Source organism: Mizuhopecten yessoensis, unplaced genomic scaffold, assembly GCF_002113885.1.
Source record: "Mizuhopecten yessoensis strain PY_sf001 unplaced genomic scaffold, ASM211388v2 scaffold8149, whole genome shotgun sequence".
Taxonomy (NCBI): domain Eukaryota; kingdom Metazoa; phylum Mollusca; class Bivalvia; order Pectinida; family Pectinidae; genus Mizuhopecten; species Mizuhopecten yessoensis.
In genome coordinates, this window is record NW_018407403.1 from 790496 (window position 1) to 815051 (window position 24556).

The 24556-nt window shown below is 37.7% G+C and overlaps 1 protein-coding gene across 2 annotated transcripts; it reads right to left on the minus strand.

Moving 5' to 3' along the window:
- Positions 1 to 4834: 4834 nt before the first annotated feature.
- On the minus strand, positions 4835 to 24352 carry LOC110455162. Of its 2 annotated transcripts, XM_021505132.1 has the most exons (7): positions 24245 to 24352; positions 19141 to 20565; positions 14773 to 14826; positions 9786 to 10107; positions 8927 to 9117; positions 8333 to 8431; positions 4835 to 7076 (listed from the first exon to the last, which is right to left on the minus strand). In XM_021505132.1, exons 2-7 carry the CDS (start codon positions 20378 to 20380, stop codon positions 5005 to 5007), a joined length of 3978 nt encoding a protein of 1325 aa, XP_021360807.1. In that variant the 5' UTR covers positions 20381 to 20565; positions 24245 to 24352; the 3' UTR covers positions 4835 to 5004. The 2 variants fall into 2 exon arrangements, with proteins under 2 accessions (XP_021360807.1, XP_021360808.1); XM_021505133.1 differs by lacking the exon at positions 14773 to 14826.
- Positions 24353 to 24556: the final 204 nt, after the last annotated feature.

Sequence of the window (24556 nt, forward strand, 5' to 3'; positions counted from 1 at the left end):
CAAAAAGAGTTTTGCTGGCAACAAAGTGGAGCCAGCCAGCAAAACAGGTTTTAGCAACAGTATTATCGCAACATAACGACACAAATCTCAAAACACAATAGCCAAGGGTTATCATTATTTGCATTCATACTAGCTAAAACCATAAATAAATAATGATTTTAGATTATTTTTGTGCATTTTCAGAAATATGGGTTAGCTCTGTAACAAATTCTTTTTGATGTTGTCATTAACAATGGCCATCTTGGGCTTCATATGCAAATATTAACAATGTTGCATTGTAATTGATTTGGGGGTGAATTATCATTAATTACCCATACTGTACACCGACACTAGAAGTTTTCACCACAGTTTAGCTTCCACGTGTTTTGCCCTTCACAATGAGGGTACAAATTTACATGACTCGCTCACAGTACAGTCAAACCTGTATAAAGAGACCACCCAACAGGAGTTCAAAAAGCAGTCTTTTAACACAGGTGGTCTCTTAACAAAGGTTCAATTTACAAAGAAATCACTACAATGGGGATATTAAACGTGGTCTCTTACTTAATAAAGATGGTCACATGAGCAGTGTTGGCTGTATCATGTCAGCGAATTGCATACTTGCCAACTCTCCCTATTTTGGAGGGAGACCCTCGATTTTTGGACCCTATATATATATGAGCACATTAAACCAGTGAATTTGCTAAACTATTCCTATTTGTAAGATGTGATGATTTCATCTGAAGAGCAGCACAAAGGATGCATATAAAAGTGTATAGGGTGTATATATACACACCTTTTATATATGCCTTTTTATACGAGCATACGTAATCTCCCCAATGGAAATTCCAAAAAGTTGGTAAGTACGAAAGTACACACTATACCATATATATATAGCAATGACATGTGAAGGGCAAACTTAGGGAGTATATGGATTTCAGCAGTGATAGATGAAAGTTCCCCGGTATACAGAATTGTTACACACCTTTTTTCATATATTACTGTATTACCGAGGCAGTATCAGCCCATACTCGATATACTTGAGGGGCTACGCTTGTTCACCCCTGGACTATGTCATGATGAAATGGAAGGCTCTAAACTCGCGACCTTGTGGATGAGACAAGAAGACAAGTGTGATCCTTTGATGAAGAATCCTGTGATTGTATAATGGTAAAATTAACATATTCCATGGGTGCAGAGAGCATAAATGAGCGTAACCCCTGGAGTACCAAGGATGGTGTCAGCCCTGAGGACACAGTATGGATTTTGATATACTTTAGCATGAGTTTGCTCAATGTATAGTTTACCCTAGATTTCATGCTTTAATTGTATCCATGTAAATTTGCATGAAACACCAATCAAAAATTCTAGTTAAACATGATTACTTTTCTTGAATGTTTAAAAATCTTTCTATAACCTCACATACATTGTAATGCAACATAACATGTTCATGAAGAAGTATGGAAGGATGGGTTGGTTAAATACTACATACACGTTGGTACTGAATCTAAGTAATCAAAAATATTTATACCAAACATGTTCTTCAGGAAAACACACACATGCTTTATAAATCCTTGTAGACAATTTATGGGGTTGTCCACTCATTTATATCTAATATAATGGTCAACATTTGATATTAAGGTATCAATTCCTAAAACCAAATTAAAATTAGAATATTGCATAGAATAACCCATTACCCCTAAAGCCACATTTGAACCTTACAAAATCATAGATTAGGCAAGTCCAGTTTAAATATGTAGGGTTGAATGAGTAGCAAAGCATAGCATTGCAAGCAAACTTCAGTTACAAAAAATACAAAGGGACATAACTCCATAAATACAGTAATTGGACACGAGACCTGATTTCAGTTCATGTCACTCCATAAGCAAAGCAAGTACAAACATATAAAATTTGCCAACTGTAGGTGATAACGTGTATGATATATATAACCCTGAACAAAATGATGTACAGCGAACAAAGGGGCATTCTATACTCTGTATGCTGTATAACACGAAATGTTCGTGGATACTTTCCTTCGTGGTTTGAAGCCATTTAGATTGTTCCGTGTTACAAACTTTTGTGGATATCCCATATTAACAAACAGTAACAGTATCATTCAAATTCGTTCTATTTATTTTCGTGGCTCAATAACAAGAATTGTTTAGGACAGACGGAATGACAGACAGACAACAGACCACAGACACAGGGTGATTTGGATAGCCCACCATCTGATGATGGTGTTCTAAAAAGAGCCTTTATATACGCTGTGTTACATGGAGGTGTGGAATGGGCTACTTTTAAGGATCCCTGTACCACTGCCAAAATCTGTAACTTTTAAGGAACCCTGTACCACACCCAGTTTTTACAAAATTGAGTCCCCTTGGCCCAACTATGCTTCAGACTAAGTTAGGATAAAATCCCTTAATCCCTACGGTAGAAGAATAATTAAGGTTTTACCTCTATTTTCCCTGTTTGGCCGAGCCCCTCTGCCCCCAGGGGGGCCACACCCACGGTTTATACAAAATTCAGTCCCCTTGGCCAAAGGATGCTCCAGACTAAATTGGGATAAAATCCCTTAATCCCTAAGGTAGAAGAAGGGTTTTAAAGGTTTTACCTCTATTACCCCTATTCAGCCCAGTCCCACTGCCCCCATGGGGGCCCCATCCACTGTTTATACAAAATTGAGTCCCCTTGGCCCAAGAATGCTTCAGACTAAATTAGAATAAAATCCCTTAATCCCTACAGTAGAAGAAGGACTTGAAAGGTTTTACCTCTATTTCTCCTATTTGTCCCTGGGATTTGAACTCTGGACTTCAGATTACAGTTACATCTCAACAGAAGCAAAATAATGCATTAAAATAATTTTGTGGAGTATAACATTTAGATAGAAAGGGAGGTTGCTGTAAATAGGAAAAAAACAACAGCAAAGTGGGACAGGGATCTTTAATGTTTTTTAGTTCATTAAACCTCATATTCAGATACTCCTTGGAATGTCTGGGGCAAAAAAGATAGGATTATAAACAAGATTGACTTTCTGTAATTTGCATGTTTGTACACAGTATCAGTCTAAAGCTTGTACAGAAAAACTAAAATGTCTGGTAAATACCAGCTGGTTGCTGTTGGGTTGTATTTTTCATAATCCCTAATTTTTGCCGATTTGGTAAAATTGTAAGCTTCACAGGTGTTTTTTTGGCAGATTTCAGGTCTATAGCCCACAGCATGTAGTGTTTCAGTAAGGACAGATTAAATTCCTGTTTATTTATGGTTGCATTTCTGGTAGAAAATTTGTTGACACAAAAATCCTTAAGACCTCTGCCTGCATCATTTTATGTTATAAGAAAGCTAATTTTGTAATTATTACGAAAGATTTCAGAATTAAGATGGAACAACTCCAATTCTGTCAGCTAATCTTTGCATCAAGCAAAAAAGCAAATGTCTTTGAGAGATACAAGCTTAATGTTTCGTATCAAATCACTGAAGATCACATGCCAATATGCTGTGGTGATACTCTTTCATGCAGTCTGCTGTTCTTGATACTTTATCAAAGCTAAGAAACTTTATAACCGGAATTTGCAAGAACTGTTTAACACTGTCTCACATGACATATAACTGGAAAAATAGAATCTTCCCCTACCCTGTGGGTGTGACAGAGAAATCTCCAACCAGAGGGGTTATGTTTTTTGGTTGTCTAACCCAAGGCTCTGCCGATCAGGGTTAGACAACCATAAAATATCACCCCGAGGGATTTCTATATTACACCCTTAAGGTAGATAATGATTTTTTTCTCCCATCCTATTATAAGTAGTGTAAACAAAAACACATGTGAGGTATGAATATCGTCATTCACTTTTGATGACATCTCAATTACCGGTGACGCGTTTTAATGACGCCACAATTGAACATGTGCTAATCGGCACAAGGCTGTCTCCCCCTAGGAGGTGACAAGCGGATCTTTCCCGGCTAAAACGGGAGACACACCTGTGAAGGGTGAGGGAATAGCTCTTCCACCCGGTCACCTGCATTCTATTACCGTATTTATCCAGCAATAAGTCCATGCCTGGTAATAAGCCCACACATATATAGTTCAGTAGAAATACCAACAAATGCTTTTTCATTGTCCTTGAATAAACCCTCTCCATTCTTTAAATTGAACTTAACAATATGACATGTGTTGGCCCCCTAACAATATGACATTGTGTTGGCCCTCTAACAATATGACATTGTGTTGGCCCCCTAACAATATGACATTGTGTTGGCCCCCTACCAATATGACATTGTGTTGGTCCTCTAACAATATGACATTGTGTTGGCCCTCTAACAATATGACATTGTGTTGGCCCCCTAACAATATGACATTGTGTTGGCCCCCTACCAATATGACATTGTGTTGGTCCTCTAACAATATGACATTGTGTTGGGCCTCTAACAATATGACATTGTGTTGGGCCCCCTAACAATATGACATTGTGTTGGGCCTCTAACAATATGACATTGTGTTGGCCCCTAACAATATGACATTGTATTGGCCCTCTAACAATATGACATTGTATTGGCCCTCTAACAATATGACATTGTGTTGGCCCCTAACAATATGACATTGTGTTGGTCCTCTAACAATATGACATTGTATTGGCCCTCTAACAATATGACATTGTGTTGGCCCTCTAACAATATGACATTGTGTTGGCCCCCTAACAATATGACATTGTGTTGGCCCCCTACCAATATGACATTGTGTTGGTCCTCTAACAATATGACATTGTGTTGGGCCCCCTAACAATATGACATTGTGTTGGGCCTCTAACAATATGACATTGTGTTGACCCCTCACAATATGACATTGTGTTGGCCCCTAACAATATGACATTGTATTGGCCCTCTAACAATATGACATTGTGTTGGCCCCTAACAATATGACATTGTGTTGGCCCCCTATTGCAAGATATAATACAGTACATTTTCTTTTTCTCAGATGAAAAAGAGAACATCTGAAAAGTCAAAAGATTGGGTCACTAATTCACAAATTCACATGCCAAAAAGCTGATACAGCTCTTCCATCCTGTCGGACGCTTGCTGTGCCATGTCGTCGCAGCCGAGGTAGCCCCAGATCCGGGAGAGGTTCTTGTAGGCATATGGTGTGGAGATTGAATCACAAACTTCCTGTAGATCTCCAATATATTCCTGAAACAGTTCTGTCTGGCCGTTGTAGTGGTAGTTATTGAACAGCTGCACCAGAAAGTTATTCAGATGCATTTTTAGCACCTGTTGTCGTGAGAATTCAGCACTGTTTAATTTAGGTCTCTGCTGACTAATGTCACTCAGTTCTCCCCTTTGTGTTGACAACTGATGACTTTTTGTGATTTCAGCGATCTGGCGCTTCATCAGACTTACAGCTGCTCGTAAGTAATGAGCAGAAAGATCATAGAACTGGATACTTTCAAGATGACTGGCAAGACTGCGTATAAAAAGAACTTCTGGATCTGATTCATCCTCAGATACTGCCTTCGAAGTAAAGCAGTTGTCCATTACGGAGAACGGGACTGAAATCGTATCTAGTTCACCATCTTCGTCGTTGCCAAGAATCTCTCGGATGGTTTTTCCTGGCAATCTCTGTGTCAGTGCTCCCACTGTAGAAGTACCGTGCGTCAAATCTAGAATGAGACATAGCCAGAACTGTTGGAAGAAATGCAGTTCAGAGAGAATCTGATGTATGAACTCAAAGATGTCTCCCACTCCCCATTCGTTTCTGGAGTCCGGAGTTGCTTCACTGGCGCTCTTCATGTCCTCATAGGCTTCCATTATAATGTCAGCCGCCGGCTTAAACATCATGTACTTGACATAATTGATGGCATTTTTCAGAGTTGTCGGTATGAACACTTCTGCAAAGGATTTTTGCAGGTCTCTGTGCTTGGTGAAGGCAGGGATGTCTTCAATAATGGGATCTGACATCCAACTGCTGGTCAGTCCATGGCTCTCGGCAAGCAAGACAACGGCAGTGACTGGAAACTGACGCACCACCTCCAGATGGGTAATCGTTCTCTGCAGGGTGTCCTCACTGAAATGGTCAATCATGTTACTGTCACGGAGGAAATAATGTGGTAATACCTTGGTTCGCAGACACTGCAGAAGCTGGTCCATCAGATACAAAAGGGCGGCACCCGGGTTGAGTCGCCACTGAATTCGAGGAACGACCTCGCTTGCGTAGAAAAAGATTGCCTTGAGATGATGAGTCTGCAGCAAGTCTGTTTGTCTTGTGTAAAAATCTACCAAAACTTTGAAAATATGGAAACAATAACGCTGCCATTTTGTCATGTTTTTCCTTGCCAATAACTTCTCAGCTTTTCCGAAGCAGATCTGATATTCCAAATCCGGATTAAGACTATGTGGATGAGAGGCAGCAATGACGAAAAAACCATCCTCGATAATACTCTTTTGGTATTCCGGCTTAGGCCAGCCGCTGGGTCGCTCACGTGTTTTCCACTCAGAGGCACATTCAGGCCAGAAATGACATTCTAATGCATATTGCAGAGATATATTATCCTCTACAAATTTAGGAATTTGGACACTCCCCAGATCCCTTCGGACACTGGATGTTGCCAAAGAGGAATTAGGCAGATAATTTACAAGTACCTGTCCTTGACTGTTTAAACTAGATTGTTTGATAGTGTCCCGAAGGCGGAGATATCCAGAATGGATTCCATTCGTGTCCATAACCATGTCTTTATGTGAATGTCTTTCATCTGAATCATGTTCCATGACATGATAGTATGGGTATAGTATCAGAACCTGCGGACTGACATCTTTTACATAGGAAGCGGAACTCTTATCTTTCCGTAACGAGTATCCAATTTGCACCGGCGATGTATCCTGTACAGAAACTGCAAATTTCTCTACAATACTTCCAACAGCTATGGCGACAGTACTGGAGCGAGGGTGATCATTTAAGCTTGCCATCTTATCCTCCCACATCTGGGGGTCCTTGACCACCAAGTTTTTGCTGTTAAGGACGCTCTTCAGGACATAAGACAGATGACCAATGGGTGTAGCACTGACCTTGTCCACAGCGGTATCGTCAGCAAAATAGTCATCCACACAATCTAAAAAAAAAATATCAAAATATTTCCTTTTATCCATACAGTCTTTAATAAATGCAATCTATTACACATCTAACAGGAGATGGAAAAAGGTACAGCTAGACCGGGGTTCGAACCTTGCCCCCCAAAACTTTAGACAGACACTCTAGCAATTGAGCTACCTGCAGGTCGCTGACCATCAACCCAGTCCAGTTCTGCTACACACATATTTTTGTAATTAATCTGTATTATGTCATGTAAAATTTTCTTGGTCAAGGTCTGGTTCAGTGAATCTTAAATAAATCTATTTTTCAATAGACCTTTTAAATTGCTTAAGTTTGAACACAAACAGAAATTGAAAACAAAATTTGCGAGCTTTAAAAAATGTCTGTTTCCTTTGTGAAGCAAATAGTGTAAATGAGTGGTGTCTTGATTCTAAACCACTGAAAGCAACTAACTAAGCCACAATTTATATTTATATTTATTTGTATTTATCTTTAATTATATTTATCTTTATTTTTATTTATCTTTTTATTTCTCTGTTATTTTTTNCTTTGACGGTCACCAAGACCTAAATTCATAGGTTTTTAGCAGCATAGTATATAGTGAAAAAAGAAAGAACAAAAGAGGAAGACAAATTAATTGTGAAAAATCAAAAGAATAAAAAGGGTTTGATAATTCTTCATGAAAATGCAAAGGACTTGTGGCCAAGAGAGCGGAATAGAAGAAATAGGTCACTGTGACTTAGTTATAACAAACCTTAGCCCCCAGATATATCATGTTTAATGGCAGTATTTTGGCTTTGGAATTGGAAAACTGTGTCGCAGTAAAACAAAATTTGGAATTTTGCAAATTATACTGGAAAATCATTTTGAAAAAAGTCACATCTTAAAGACTAAAGCAATATATATGTGTCCTTATTTGTGAAAGATAATTTCATGTTAGATGATCTGAACAAAAGACGAAAATCATCATTTTATGATTTTTATACTAGGAAAATTTAAAGTGATTTTTGGTAGTTGTTTACATGGTCCTTAAAATTCTTTTACAAAGAGAGTCAGGTAGCATTCTTAAAGAAATAAAAAACAATTAGGTACGATAAACTATTAGTTTTTGTTTTCCGATACATAGATCCCTTTAAAATTAGACTGCAATTCTCTATTTTTATATCAATGGTTACGACTTGAATTAGACAAAGTTCATTAGTTTTAGATAATTACTTACCATTGAAATAAAACTACCACTATTAAAGTTACCACAAAAATACGTTCGTTACATACCATGTCCCATGACAGGGGCGTCCATTCCTGACACGCGTATAGAGTCGTCCGCGTACAGGTCAGTCTTCGGTTTGGTCTGCTGAAGATTCCGTCGGGCTCCTGACAACATCAGAGGTCAAAGGTTATGCCCATAATTTTGCAAAAAAAAAAAGATTTTATGTTGGGAATCTGTTCTTATAGCCCATTGACACCTATTGATGTATTTGCACTGCTCCAAATCAAAAGATATCACAATCCATAATTGAAATACAGGGGTGAAAGAGTTCAATGTCTTCTTCAGGCCTAAAATAAGTTAAATATCCATGAGTCTTGTTAAATAGGGGTGAATGAGTGTTTTTCATTTGAAAGATAAAATATGACTAATTCCCGAAAATCATAATTGACAAATTAAGGTACAAACTACTATCCATTAATTAATTTAAATTGAGCTAGGTCACTTTGAAATATATAAATGCATAAAATTTAAGCATAATTTTTCCATATTCTTCAATCACCCTGCATACCGGGTGGTATCCGGGCAAGGGATAGACGGAACCAACCGAACCTAAACAAGAGAAACTAAGCATTAGTAAGCTAGAATACCATCATACTCACTAACAAACCAGGTATCTTCCCAGTTCTTTGGTCGCAGACTTATGTAATGGTAGTCGTCCATGTGCCCTAAAAACAAGTCCTGTGATTGGTCGGCTTCAACCCCACTAGGTTGTATGGTGATTTGATTGTGTTGGTCACTGCCTAAGGCACTGATGATATTGATGTGACGCTGTACTACCTCAGAAATTCCCCTGCAATAATTAAACAGATTCTAAGTTTCCATCAGTCTTGTATCTAGCGAAATTGACTTAAAATTTATTTATTAAAGTTTTGAAAGTGCCATCACTAATGCTTTAAAAAAATACAAACTTTAACTGTGAATTGATCAGCAAAGAAGTTTGTGCTTTGCACTCTTGTAACAGACATGGTCATTTAAGGACAAGCCAGGTTTTGACAGATTTTGATGGTACGCATTTATAATGAGCAGAAAAATTATTAACCCTATTATACAAATCAGGCCATCACATGACCTTTTTAACAGACCAATAAAAAGACAATTTTATTGTAACACGGGCCAGTATTAATTCATGAAACCTTTCTTGCGCTCAAGCATGAATTCTGTGCTCAAACCAACTTTTTTCTACCTTGCTTAAATCATGTGACATGGTAAAAAAATCAAATGTAAATACTGTATTTAAAAAGAAAATATGCTTAAAGCCAAATCATCACAATTTATATTTTAATTAATCTCTCATCGGAACAAGGAATTGGGCTTGAGGAAAGAATCTGAGTTGGAACACAAGAATATTATCATGAATAAGGGCTCTGATACATGTATAATCAAGCACTAATATGCTTCGTAAAAGCACAGTTCAATGTCAAATCAACTTTCCGAGTATTCTATAATCCCCATTTTTACCTTAGAGCCATTTCGTCTCCCCACTCGCCATCTTTTTCCATACGAGAGAGGTAATCCTCCCATTTCTCCGTTGGTAAAAACATTTGCATGTGTGTCCCATCTTCACTACAGGGATTCTCCCTCAAGTAACGAACAACATTTTGTCGCAGTTTTCCGGCTGTCATACTTAGATCTCCACGCATCCGGAGTTGGTCGACGATTGCTCGGAACATGCAGTTTCCGTCAGGAAGGACATCGTGAATATCAAATCCAGCACTGTCGGCCAGCTTCTCCATGTGGTCGATCATTTTTGTTTCTCGACAAATCTGACAGTTTCCACAACCTGACGAATAAATGATCCGATTAGTTACGTTTAAAATTTCAAAATCTTTGCCCCTGATTTAGCCACCGACTAATATGTGTAAGAGCTAACACTCCAGTCTCAAAACAACACATCCTAGTGTTCTATTTCAACATTTTATAAGCTGATGATTCCTGGGGGGAGGGGGGGGGGGGGGGTTGCTCTCTTATTATATGCTTTTTTTTACGAGACTGAAAGAAGTTCCCATTAGTTATTAGCTAAACACCTTGAAACAGCACACTCTTAAACTGAAGCACCAGACAAATTATACACACTTCAAAACCTTAAAGTACAAGGTTATTCACATCTCCAAAACATAGGCCCAAAACAAATGCAGTTTTTATAAATATTAATAAGCAACAAACTAATGTAAGCACCAGATACTTTATAACATACTCTAAAATCTTGATGTGTTTAGATACACTATATTCACTGTAACAGTGTCAAGGGGGTTTACATAGTACATGTACTGGGAAATATGTCAAGGCAGAGAAGGGGGTTTACATAGTACAATTGTACTGGGAAATATGTCAAGGCAGCAAAGGGGGTTTACATTATAGTAAGTGTACTTGGAAATAATTGGCAAGGCAGAGAAGGGGGTTTACATTTTAGTAATTGTACTGGGAAATAATTGGCAAGGCAGAGAAGGGGGTTTACATTATAGTAATTGTACTAGGAAATAATTGGCAAGGCAGAGAAGGGGGTTTACATTTTAGTAATTGTACTGGGAAATAATTGGCAAGGCAGAGAAGGGGGTTTACATTATAGTAATTGTACTAGGAAATAATTGGCAAGGCAGAGAAGGGGGTTTACATTATAGTAAGTGTACTGGGAAATATGTCAAGGCAGCAAAGGGGGTTTATATAGTACATGTACATGTACTGGGAAATATGTCAAGGCAAAATAGGGGGTTTACATTATAGTAAGTGTACTGGGCAATAATTGTCAAGGCAGAGAAGGGGGTTTACATTATAGTAATTGTACTGGGAAATAATTGGCAAGGCAGAGAAGGGGGTTTACATTATGGTAAGTGTACTGGGCAATAACTGTCAAGGCAGAGAAGGGGGCTTACATTATAGTAATTGTCCTGGGAAATAATTGGCAAGGGAAAAAAGGGGGTTTACATAGCACATGCACTGGGAAATAATTGTCTAGGCAGAGAAGGGGGTTTACATTATAGTAAGTGTACTGGGAAATATGTCAAGGCAGAAAAGGGGGTTTACATTTGAGATTGTGTGGGAAAGTATCAAAGGAACTTGCATAGAGAATGTACTGTGAAAGCATGAATAGGGACTTACATGAACTCTGTGTGGAAGCATGAAAAGGGCTTACATAGAGACTCAATTAAGCATCAAGGCATTAAAGGAGCTTACATAGAGACTCAAGGCATTAAAGGAACTTACATGCGAGACTGAAAGTATCGAAAATCATAAGGTTTAATACATGGAGATTGCATCAGAGTATCAAAAAGGGCTTACAATAATACTTTGTTGAAATATCAAAAAGGGGCTTATACTTATCCAGACAGTTTGTCAATTAAAGTGTTGAAAGGGTTTACACTGGGTAGAAAGTGGTTTAACGTATGTATGTACAGGAGTTTCTAGGAAATACAAATTATGACATATGACTCTGCTATAATCAAGTGAACATTCATCGTACAGTGACATATTGTATCAGAATAATTATATTCACCATTCATCATTTCATTTCAAAGAAATTAATGTTTAGAACAAATGGAATGGAAAACAGATAGGGGGACCAGTCCTTATTGATATGATGTATCATTGTGTGTAGTAATTAATGTGTACCAAAATTAATCTATCTCAAATAGAAACTTATATCATAATTTCAGCAAAATCATGCATATCAGAATTATTCCCCCTAAACAAAAGAATAACCTTCTCTAGGTTATCATAATGGTTGTAAAAGATAAATAAATCAACATCATATCATAGGATCATGACGTTGCTGATACATTGATAGATAACAATGTCTTTTTTTCTCTCTCTCTCTCTTCCTCTTCTTCTTTCTTCTCTTCATTCGTTTTAAAAATTAAACTGTAAATATATTAATCAGTCTTGTTGGCCTGGATGGTTGTGCACAGGGGGTGTTAATGAGGGAGAACCCGAGGTACCCGGAGTAAACCCTAGTGATCTGGCAGGTGACCCCATACCTTTTCATGTCTAATCGTGAATTGAGCCTTCTATTGTCTTGGTGAAAGGCGAGTGTGCGTAACAATCCAATATGCACCCTGAATTATCTCTTTCACCCACACATTTGAAACCTCCCATATCAAAGGATGGAATAGTTCATTATGAAATTTCAGGGGTGAATGAATTAACCCTGGTATAACTTTGTCATCATTTGTCAGGGTATAACATCATAGTCATGATATTAACAACTTCATATCATACAGTCAAACTATAAATCGAACTTAGAAGATTCTAGTTTCTCAATGTGTCCAACTAACAGCAATGTCCTTATATTACACTAATAATAAAATTTACTTGTACAAGAAAAAAGAAATATCCCGCGTTCATTTTAACACCTTCACAGACATTTAAATGACAAACCCAGAAATGTTGCATTTTATCACAATGAAAGTTATATATAATTACAGTGTGTCAATACAAATGCTATTGGTATTTCTGTAAATGTATATTATTATTTATACATTTAAAACTAAATTTTTGAGTTTGTGCATGTTTTGTCACATACGAATCACATCCTGTCTTATGAACATGATCTTGATGTTTGAGGTTCAATATTCGTGTGTCAAAGTCCTGATGCTTCAAATTTTTCATGATGGTCCAGCAAAGTTCAAAACACCAAAGTTTGACTGTAAATGTCACTTTTAAAAGATTATTTTGTATCAATATTAACAAATTTAAAATGGATCAGTCAAGATTAGTTTTAGTTTCAAAATTTTAAATGAAATGCTACAGTAAAAATAAATCACAAAAACAAAATAAAACACTAATGAGGCTGGACATTTTGTTAATGCAGGAATGACATTATTGATGTGATATGAAATGAATGATTTAATTATGATGTGATTTCTTTCAAAATGAAAACAAAAGTATCCAGACAACATTAATTGACATCAAACACAACCATATGTCAACGATGTAACAACAGTTTTCATTGGTCATCAACCACAGATTACTTGATAATGCACCAATCACAAATGCTGTTCCAAAATCAGTGGAAATTATCGTGTGTGGTGTGTTGTTCTTGGGGCTCTATAAACTGTTCGCAGGGTCAACATGTTTGCATTAATTTTCCAATGGTTCTGCAATATATATATATATATTCCATATATCTGTAATTTATATGTACAATATATATTTGTGTGTGGATATTCTGGAGCAACATTAACGTTACTCAATGTGATAACCAGTCAAGTTCCTACGCCGGAACACTACTATAATTTACACTTTTGAAATGCTGCTCATTACATTTGATGTAGTAGAATAGATATAACCAGTCCATGATGTTTGCATACCGCCATCCTCGATACTCCAGTGGTTACAGTCACTTTCGTTCCCTGGAATATGTCGTACCAAAATTGAAGGCACAAAGAAAGCTATTTGATTGGTCTCAGATGAAAACAAAATGACCCATTGCTAGACTGATACCTAACATTGGAAGATTACAGAACAGCGACACACCCGACTTAAAAGTCAGCAAATTGTACTGCAAGATTCTGTAGATGTACTGAACCTTCAATCTTGCTATGACATATTCCAGGGTTGCAGAGAGCGTAAGTGAGATGATAACCCCTCGAATATCGAAGACGGTATTCCATGGGATATGTACAGCATACCAAAGTTAGGATTCGGAAATGGGTATTCATTTATATTTATTCCACAAACATTTTCTCACCCTTGTTATATATGAAACCTTGATAATACAAAGTGATTTTTTTCTGAAGTGAAATTAAAGCCAGCCTTTAATTTCCAGACAGATGAGTGAGAAAGTTGATAGATCCATGCATTATACAACAGGTTGCAATTAACACCCAAAAACATCACTCACGATAAGTTAGGCATCTTTCCCAACACAGAATCTTTGTACAGAAATATGGGTTTTTTTGAAAATATTATTAGAGGGAAATCCTTTTGAATTATTGGAGAACATGCCCTTGTAAATTGTTAGCATGCATTGGTTATGAAAGGCTAGACAAATTTCCCTGTGTACCAGGATTTATTGAATATGTATGGCAGTTTCCCAATCATGATTTCAAACAAAGACTTAAGGACAATTCAGATAAGGTATGCTAAAGCGCTTACAACTTTAAGCTCAGAAGGATTTTACTATGCCTATCCTCAATGTACAAATTATGGATGAGACAGAGAAATACAAATTATAAATTTATAAATAGATGATAAAAAATTTCAATACATATTTGTATACCCATGCAGTTATGGGCCTGAAAATAAAATCTGACCACAAAATCCCTAAATTCACATATAACGTCAGCGGATGAGAAATGAAGAGATGGAACAACTTTATTTAATAACTTTCCTGAAAAAAGAATTTACAAAAAGGAGAATGAAGTAGAATTTTAGAGTCATAAGCATATAGTAATTCACCTTAAGTACTTTTTAAGGCCTTGTCAAAAGTTTCAAGTCAAACACTACTTACCCCGACAATGTGAATAAATGACGGCCTTGGGAGGATAACTCCCAGTAGTTGGTCCTGTTCAAAGTTAAACACAGTCGCTATTCAGCCTGAAGTTGTAAGCTAACTTTGATATTTTCTAACTTTTTTTTTCAATTATATTTCAATATATTTCGTGATCGGTTTCATTTTTTTTTTCTAAATAAAAAAAATGCAAATATTGACAGGTCTCTTGTAAGATATATCCTGTTATAATAATTATCAAAGGGTGTTTGTAACATATTTTCTATTATATATATTTTTTTCAATTTTATTTTAATATATTTCGAGATCGGTTTCATTTTGTTTTTTTCTAAATAAAAAAAAATGCAAATATTGATATATCCTGATAAAATTATGAATTATATCTTTGATCAATGGGTGTATGTAACATATTTTTCCATCAATCAGCCAGCATGCCTCGTAATAAGCCCAGCCAAATCTGTGAACACTTTAAAGTAAATAATACGTTGAACTAGTTAAATTATATCATTACCATTTTCACTACTGTCAATTTTCCATTAAAAACAGATGTTGCTACCCATTTTACAGAATTGTAATCCTGTTAAATAGAAATTGAAAGAATTGACACAAAAAAAACCATTCAGGGGTCAAAATCTGGACATAGACATTGAACATACAGCCTACACTTTACTGGGGTGTTCCCTGAACACATACATCTTTAGAACAATAGGTAAAAAACATCAAAGGGAGAGTAATTATAGTTTATATCATATATGTACTATATTTACCTGAAATATTTTACCTGTAATCTACCTGTGATTTTATAGGTAAAAGTTATGATTTTTATATAACTTGCATAAGGTTCCAAAGAATAATATCGTCACTTTACCAACCTTGCCATACAGGAATTATACATACACAGCATAGAAATGAGTGTCCAATGTATAGGTTACAAATCAAAGGGAGAATACCCAAAAGAAATGAGTTTCCAATGTATGGGTCACAAAGCAAAGGGAGAATACCCAAAAAGAAATGAGTGTCTAATGTATAGATCACAACTCAAAGGGAGAATACCTAAAAGAAATAAGTGTCTAATGTATAGGCCACAAATCAAAGGGATAAGGTTCCAAAGAATAATATGGTCACTTTACCAACCTTGCCATACAGGAATTATACATACACAGCAAAGAAATGAGTGTTCACTGTATAGGTCACAAATCAAAGGGAGAATACCCAAAAGAAAAACAACTCAGAGTGGAACTCTTCTTCACAATTATAACTGATGCATTGCAGTGGCGGATCCAGAGGGGTTTTCTGGGCTTCAGGAAACCCCCCCCCACCCTGAGAATTTCCTTTAACAATCATATATTTTCACCACTTTCCTCAATTTTTCCCCACATGGAACCCCCCCCTCCCAGGAAATTTGGAAACCCCCTAGATAGGTGTCTGGATCCGCCACTGCATTGGTAAACTTTACCTTAATAGAGATTGAAAGAAAAAGTGTTTCATTGTCCTGCTATAAGTCCAGCCCCCCTGCTTTGAGTGAGGGATTTGTATTGGCCCCTGGGCTTATTAGAGGATATACAGTAGTCACACAGTGGTAAATTGTAGTCAACGCTGCCCATATGACCACCTCCCAGGGTTAGACACTTACTATTTTACTTAACTCTTTCACCCCCGAAGATACATTTGAACCCTTCAAATTTAAAGGTTGGAATAGTTCATTATGAAATTTCAGGGGTGAATGAGTTAACTACAGTCTAGTTAAGAAAGTAATTCAACTAGTCTGCAGGTTAGTTTTACTTCCCCTTGCCCTTGTACATTATGGGAACAGATCAGTATAGGATAGGGAGAGGGTGTGAGAAAATAACTAGCCTACTTGATTAACAGGTATGGAACATGAAAGAGACCACCTGTGTTAAGAGACAACCTGTGTTAAGAAACCACCTGTGTTAATAGACCACCTGTGTTAAGAGACCACCTGTGTTAAGAGACCACCTGTTAAGTGACCACTTGTATAAATAGACCACCTGTGTTAAGAGTCCACCTGTGTTAAGATACCACCTGTGTTAAGAAACCATCTGTGTTAATAGACCACCTGTGTTAAGAGACCACCTGTATTAATAGACCACCTGTTAAGAGACCACTTGTATTAATAGTCCACCTGTGTTAAGAGTCCACATGTGTGAAGACACCACCTGTGTTAAGAAACCATCTGAGATAATAGACCACCTGTGTTAAGAGTCCATCAGTGTTAATAGACCACCTGTGTTAAGAGACCTTCTTATAAGACCCCTTCTGTTAATTGACCACCTGTGTTAAGAGACCCCCTGTATTAATAGACCACCTGTGTTAAGAGCCCTTCTGTTAATAGACCACCTGTGTTAATAGACCCCCTGTTAAGAGACCATTTGTATTAATAGACCACCTGTGTTAATAGACCTTCTGTTAATAGACCGCCTGTGTTAAGAGTCCATCTGTGTTAATAGACCACCTGCGTTAAGAGACCATCTGTTAATAGACCACCTGTGTTAATAGACCCCCTGTTAAGAGACCATTTGTATTAATAGACCTCCTGTGTTAAGAGTCCACCTTTGTTAAGAGACCAACCGTGTTAAGAGACCACCTGTGTTAATAGACCCCCTGTTAAGAGACCATTTGTATTAATAGACCACCTGTTAAGAGACCACTTGTATTAATAGACCACCTGTGTTAATAGACCCCCTGTTAAGAGACCATTTGTATTAATAGACCACCTGTTAATAGACCACTTGTATTAATAGACCACCTGTTAATAGACCACTTGTATTAATAGACCTCCTGTGTTAAGAGTCCACCTTTGTTAAGAGACCAACCGTGTTAAGAGACCACCTGTGTTAAGAGTCCATCAGTGTTAATAGACCACCTGTGTTAAGAGACCATCTGTTAATAGACCACCTGTGTTAAGAGTCCACATGTGTTAAGACACCACCTGTGTTAAGAAACCATCTGTGTTCATCGACCACCTGTGTTAAGAGACCATCTGTTAATAGACCACCTGTGTTAATAGACCACCTGTGTTAAGAGTCCCCCTGTGTTAAGATACCACCTGCGTTAAGAAACCATCTGTGTTAAAAGACCACCTGTATTAAGAGACCACCTGTAATAATAGACCACCTGTTAAGAGACCTTCTGTTAATAGACCTCCTGTGTTAAGAGTCCACCTTTGTTAAGAGACCAACTGTGTTAAGAGACCATCTGTTAATAGACCACCTGTGTTAATAGACCACCTGTGTTAAGAGTCCATCTGTGTTAATAGACCACCTGTGTTAAGAGTCCACATGTGTTAAGACACCACCTGTGTTAAGAAACCATCTGTGTTAATAGACCACCTGTATTAAGAGACCACCTGTAATAATAGACCACCTGTTAAGAGACCACTTGTATTAATAGACCACCTGTGTTAAGAGTCCACCTTTGTTAAGAGACCAACTGTGTTAAGAGACCACCTGTGTTAATAGACCACCTGTTAAGAGACCATTTGTATTAATAGACCACCTGTGTTAAGAGACCTTCTGTTAATAGACCACCTGTGTTAAGAGTCCATCTGTGTTAATAGACCACCTGTGTTAAGAGACCTTCTGTTAATAGACCACCTGTGTTAAGAGTCCATCAGTGTTAATAGACCACCTGTGTTAAGAGACCTTCTGTTAATAGACCACCTGTGTTAAGAGTCCATCAGTGTTAATAGACCACCTGTGTTAATAAACCACCTGTGTTAAGAGACCATCTGTGTTAATAGACCACCTGTATTAATAGACCACCTGTGTTAATATACCACCTGTGTTAAGAGACCATCTGTATTAATAGACCACCTGTGTTTTAAGAGAACTCTTATTGCACTTCCAATGAAACGGAGGTCTCTCAACTAACTTGTCTGTGTTACTCAAAGTTTCAAAACTCAAAATTTTTGCTGTGTTAATTTTAGCACAGAGAACGGACACTCAGCCTATAAAGTGTTAAACAATCAAATGAATAGGCTTTTTAACAGCATATTGAGCTGCAACAAATATTATGTGTGTTTTGTTACACAAATTCTCAACAAAACTATTAGATGTGTGATATTACCTATTTTCACACATCATGACTTCTTTATGTATATGAATCATCATAACCATGTGCTTGCTATTCATGAAGACCTTACAGTTATGAAGTGTATTATCGCGGCTCATTTTTACGCATGTTTTATTATTCTGTGGACCATAATTTTGAGATCACAATATTAACCTGCAAAATCACTAAAGTACCATTCCCGCAGAAAAATGCTGCAATACGGTAAATAATAATCAAGCCAAAAAAGCTAGTATCTAACTCTGATATACTTTTCATAATGAAATAATAATGTATTACCTTTTCTAATCAGGAGAGCTTGGCGGCTTTGCTGCATATTTCTGGTTGTTCCTTTTGCAGGCATAGGGTTTCCATCGTGACAAGTCTCTGAATGCTCATGTGAGCTGTGCGGTCTTCTGTTAGGTAACTCAGATGAATAACTCCCTATTCCACCAGAATTTCCGTATGCTATTTCCTCAGAGAAAGTGTTCATAAAAGGGTTCGCTTCAGGGTTTCCTCCCCTATCTGAAATTTGCATCCTATTGTCTGGTCCCGGAGGAAGCATTTCTTTTGGCAAGTTTGCTTCAGCTTCAAAACTTCTGTAATTGCCTGCATCCTGTCTTTGATAGTCTGCAAAGTCGCTTTCTTCCAAAGGTTTGTTCCCCTCTCTGTAGTTTTGTCCTTTGTTATTACCAGTACGACCTTCAAAATTACTACCTCTATAGGTATGATCTTCATTGTGATGACCTTCAAAATGTGGATGTTCCTTAGCGTACCCACCTCTTTGTTTGACATCAAAGTTTGTGTCATCGTAGTGTGGACTGGAATTATTTTCTCGTTCATCATCATCAAAAATTAAAATATTTGTCCCATCGGAATCACCCAAAATATACATTGGATGCAGCATATCATCTTTACTATAGTTTTCTTCTGACAAATTGTCAAATTCTTTATCAGAAATCCCAATTTCATTGAGTGACACCTCTGCTTTGACATGCTCGTAACTATTTCTGATTCCTGTCCTGGGAGGTTTCGTTGGTGCACTACTTTTGGATTTGTCTGGAAGGGGATTGTGGGGCCCTTCTAGATTATTCACAATATTTGGCCTATCTGGTTTTTGACTTTGCATATCAGAGTTACTTCCCCTTATTTTTAAAGAGGAAGAATGATCTTTCTTTGGCCCCCTGTTCCCATGTATTAGATCATTCTGGAAGAATTCATCCTCTTCTTCACTCTTAGCTTTGGAAAAAGATTGCTTTTCTCCATCAACAGAAACTTGTGGTTCAAGACATGTTGGTGTCGAAGATGATGAAAAATCCCACAGTGATTTCAGGAAGTCAAGCCCAACATCACCAGTTTTTTTCTGCCACAGCCGAGAATTTGACACTTCGGCAACCTTCCCCTTAGGCATTACAGCATTGTCTTCGGGAAATATACAGGACCCTGTGTGTCGGCCATCTGGATCCATTCCTGAATGATGGACTGGCACTGCATCAGCCTCAATGTCATTCGAGGTCACCTGACAGCCACCTGTCGCCATTGCCCCTGGTACATTTTTATCACTCCTGCAGTAATGTGTTTATGTATATATATATATATTTTTTACTTGTTTTTATATCAGAACATCTATGTTATGATTCAAGGTTTCTGCTGAGCTTCAATCCCTTCAACATCGTGGAAGAGTCGTGTCATATGCTACATTAATGTTCTTCCGTCACACGAGACCTGAGGAAAAAGACAATAATATTGTAAGTACAACTTTTTTAAACATAGGGGTGAGTAAATAATCTGGGGTATACCATATATAGTAATAATAACAAGTGAAGGACAAAACAAACACACTTTTCAAAAATGGATTTTACTGGTGAACAACAATTATTTGCCAAGGTTGGTTTTGTTTGGTTTAATTTTGTTTAACTTCCTATTAACAGCTAAGGTCATCTAACGACGTGCCTCCATATGTGTAGTGTATGCGTGCTTGCGTGTGTGTATGCAGGAGACAGAATATGTTGGTGTGCTTGCCTCCTTGTGATAGTGCGGATCTGATGCCAACTTTATAGTGCTATCTCACTGAAACACCATGCCGAAGCCACCCAGCACAGCATTCCGCCAGGTCACATTATACTGACAACGGGTGAACCAGTTGTTGCCATTCCCCTTAATGCTGAATGTTAAGCAGGAAATAACAACTACTAATTTTAAGGACTTTGGTATGTCGATGTCCCGGCCTGGGGACAGAACCAATTGCCTTCCTCACCTAGGCGAACTCTCAACATTAAGGCCAAAAGTGAGGTGTTGCCAAGCAAGGTGCTAGGAAATAAAAGGTAGTTAGAAGTAGAAAGAAAAACGAAGATCCCAAACATTGCAAAGAGTGCAGCAGATTTATTTTGGTCGGTTTTGTGTCCCCAAATAGAGGACACCAAAGCATATATCCCCAATTCTGCAAGGGGTTCACACATTAGTCGCCTCCTATGATTCATGCAGTGGGTAACAGCAGGTGTATTCTTTTCCCGATCCCCCACCTGCAGGGGTGTTTTGATTAACCTAGGCTGCCAAATCTAAATGCTTCACAAATAATGTAAAGGGGATGAACTTATCATGGCAACAAAAATCACGACACAGACCACATAAAGTAATAATTGAAGGTGAACGGTGAATACTTGACTAGGCATATTTATATCTATACATGTACATGTATGATAATAAATATATACATGTATATTTACTTATTATCTACCATGTACATGTATATATATATGGCATATGTAACAAGCAGGTGGACACCCATCCAGTCACAGGTTATGCTCGATGTTGCTGAACTAGAGAGCGTGTCCAGGGTTATACTGCATCACTAGAAAAACTAGCTTAACTCATGATCATTCACCCCTTAAGGTTACATAATGAATTATTCCAACCTTTGATTTGGAAGAGTTCAAATGTGTCTTCAGGGGTGAATGAGTTAATTGCCAGTAAGGTAATATTTTCCCCTCATTATCCTTGCCTGTTACACAATAAATTCGTTTTAAACACTATGTTACAGTAGAGTTGGGTACATTCTGCAACAATTCTACTAAAACCTTTGATACAGAAAGAAATTAATACAACACCTGCTATCATAATCACTAAAAACAACTGTGTTTCATATTTGATCATGGGCTGGACACACTGATATGATGTGTAGATACTTTATAATAGTATATACACATCATATTATAGTGTTTCCAACTGTATGTAACAAAATGGGCTCTAAATTAGGTAATTAATGATAAAGAACCATCTTATAACATGTAGGATAGTAAGATAAAGACCAGCACTTTGTTCAAAAGAACATGTACATCTGAGGTCAAATCGTAGAATTCGGGTAACACTGTGCATTGACTGTCGGGAGACTGGAAAAGTAGATAGTGCCATAGGGCTATCCTACTTCTATAACATAAGAGGCAGCTGGTTGGCCTTTTTTCTATCGGATATGATTTTGCCCACTGTTATTTGGCGTTCACGCAGTGCCGATTATGGCTCCTGTTTGAGATCAGACAGTGCTACGACACGAAAAGCGAAAAAGTCGGATTACTATCCTCAATGATCTGGAATGTCCTATCATTGCCTGAACACAGTCGTATACGTTCGTAACAGAGTCCTACGGATCAGGAATGGTCTGAAGAGGTCGGCTAAGCACTCCCGACAGTTAGGTGTGTCCCGTAACATTCGGGAAACTCAGCCGAATTTGTCTAGTTGGATTACAATCGTGACTATGTCATGACAGATTCTGCTGTATCGGATCAAAAATCGTAACAATATCCTGTGTTGTCTGGACGGTGTCTTGATGGTGTTGTGTGGATCGGGACGCTGTCGTGATGAACGGGCAAGATTTGGAGAAATTTGTCATTGCCGTTTCAAGCCAATTATGTCCAGATTGCATCCAGATCTTGCCGAATGCGACGGTTCGCTGTCCGGTCACTGTCTGATCTCTGTCAGATCGCATTTTACCATGCGCAAGATACAGATTGGATCAGATTTGGATTGAGAACGAGAGAATCGGGACAAACTCGGCAGGAAACGGCAAAGACCGTGACGCTTCCTGAACAATATCTGATTGTTGTCATGATTTAATAAAAGTTTTCACAAATTTGTGAATTTCCTGCCACGAATCACATGATCTTGATCAGACTTTTGACAAATTTTAATCGGGAGTGGTCCTTTCAAGGACGGCAGTAAAAATCCTGAATGTGTGACTGCAGGCTTTACGCGGCACCTGTCAAAAGTATCTCGCCGTGTAAACTTCTAACATTGTTTGAGTTATAAAGGGCTATCCAGTATCCATCTAGTAGGGGCAAGGTCAGTCATGGATGACATGGAGATAGGAACAAGAATGTATACCTACAAAACAGACAGGTGTACGCTAACTGTTCCATATGGTACATTTATAAAAGTATTGTTGTTTCCGAATGGAAAGTTAGCTAAGAAGATAGATTAAATTGATGCAATTGTGCCTCATTACTTCTGTGCAATAGATGGTACCTGTTTATGAGTAGTTAGTGTTGTGTAGATTGTTAAAAGTACTTTTGGAGAATATTTTCCTGTTTTATAAGGAGCTACACGTAGGCAGGCCTGAGTCTAGAGTCAGAGTCTACGTAGAGTTGGGAGTTGGACGCTATACCAGTAAGCTAAAGGGAAATTCCATCTAGCGCGAAGCTAGAAAGGGACTGTACTTCTATGTACAAATAAAATCTGCCACACCATCACCTGTGAACATAAGGGTTGCTAGGAAACAGCTACACTGTATACTTAATACTTCTACCAAATAATTGACCTACTTCATCATATTGAAGAGTATGTCACTGTTGGGTTGTGAGAGTGTGTGCATGGCAAAGAGGGGTGTGTAGATGTGTGTATGAAATACTAATGATTTTTAAGAGTGTAGTTTGGTTTTAAAGGTATCAAAAGATTCTGAAGTTACCAGATCAGGAGGCAACATATTCCATTACGGGATGGTTCTAGGAATTCGAAAGAAAGAGAACTTACGACAGTCAGCTTTACAGTGAGGAGTCAGACAGGAGAGATGATGAGAATGTCTGGATTGTCGTAACTATGGTGTCAAGTGGATTATTATTAATGGCAACTTTATCGTGTGATATTTTATACATCATACAACATATGGGGAACGTATAGAAATGACACGTCTTCGGAATCTGCAGAGACATTGAGCTGCAGTTAACTTAACAATCTGAAGAGTCACAAACGTTTATTTCAACTTGAAACAATGATGAATCATTGATGCCTAATCCTACTTTCGGTTTTGCTGTCAACTTCCTCTATCCCCGGTAGTCGATTTTATTTGGTTTCATACATGCTATCCTATCTTATTCGTTATATCTACTTGACATAATGTTTACAAAACACTTACCTTGCCATGTGCTTCGAATCTTCACATGAACAAGTTTAGAAACTTAAACTTTTACAAATTTTCGTCTGAACGAAATTTTGGTTTTACATGGTGCTATTTATATCACACGGAAATTTTCTGCTCATACGTATACTCATTTGAGCGTTTGGTGACTGCGACACTGTAATATCTAATACAAACGTCTCACTTACAGAGACATTACATGGCCTCAGTCAAACATTGTGCACGTCACGTCACACTTGACTCAATATTTTCGGCATTTGGTTACTTCGGCACTTTTTGAGGACACCTCGGTACTTATTTTCTATTGAA

Coding starts and splice junctions, on each gene's coding strand:
- LOC110455162 (XM_021505132.1), bottom strand. CDS start 20,380: ATGGCGACAGGTGGCTGTCAGGTGACCTCGAATGACATTGAGGCTGAT. Junction 14,827..19,140: donor AGCTCTCCTGATTAGAAAAG/GTAATACATTAT, acceptor AACTTTGAACAG/GACCAACTACTGGGAGTTAT. Junction 7,077..8,332: donor CGCCCCTGTCATGGGACATG/GTATGTAACGAA, acceptor TTTTTTTTTTAG/ATTGTGTGGATGACTATTTT.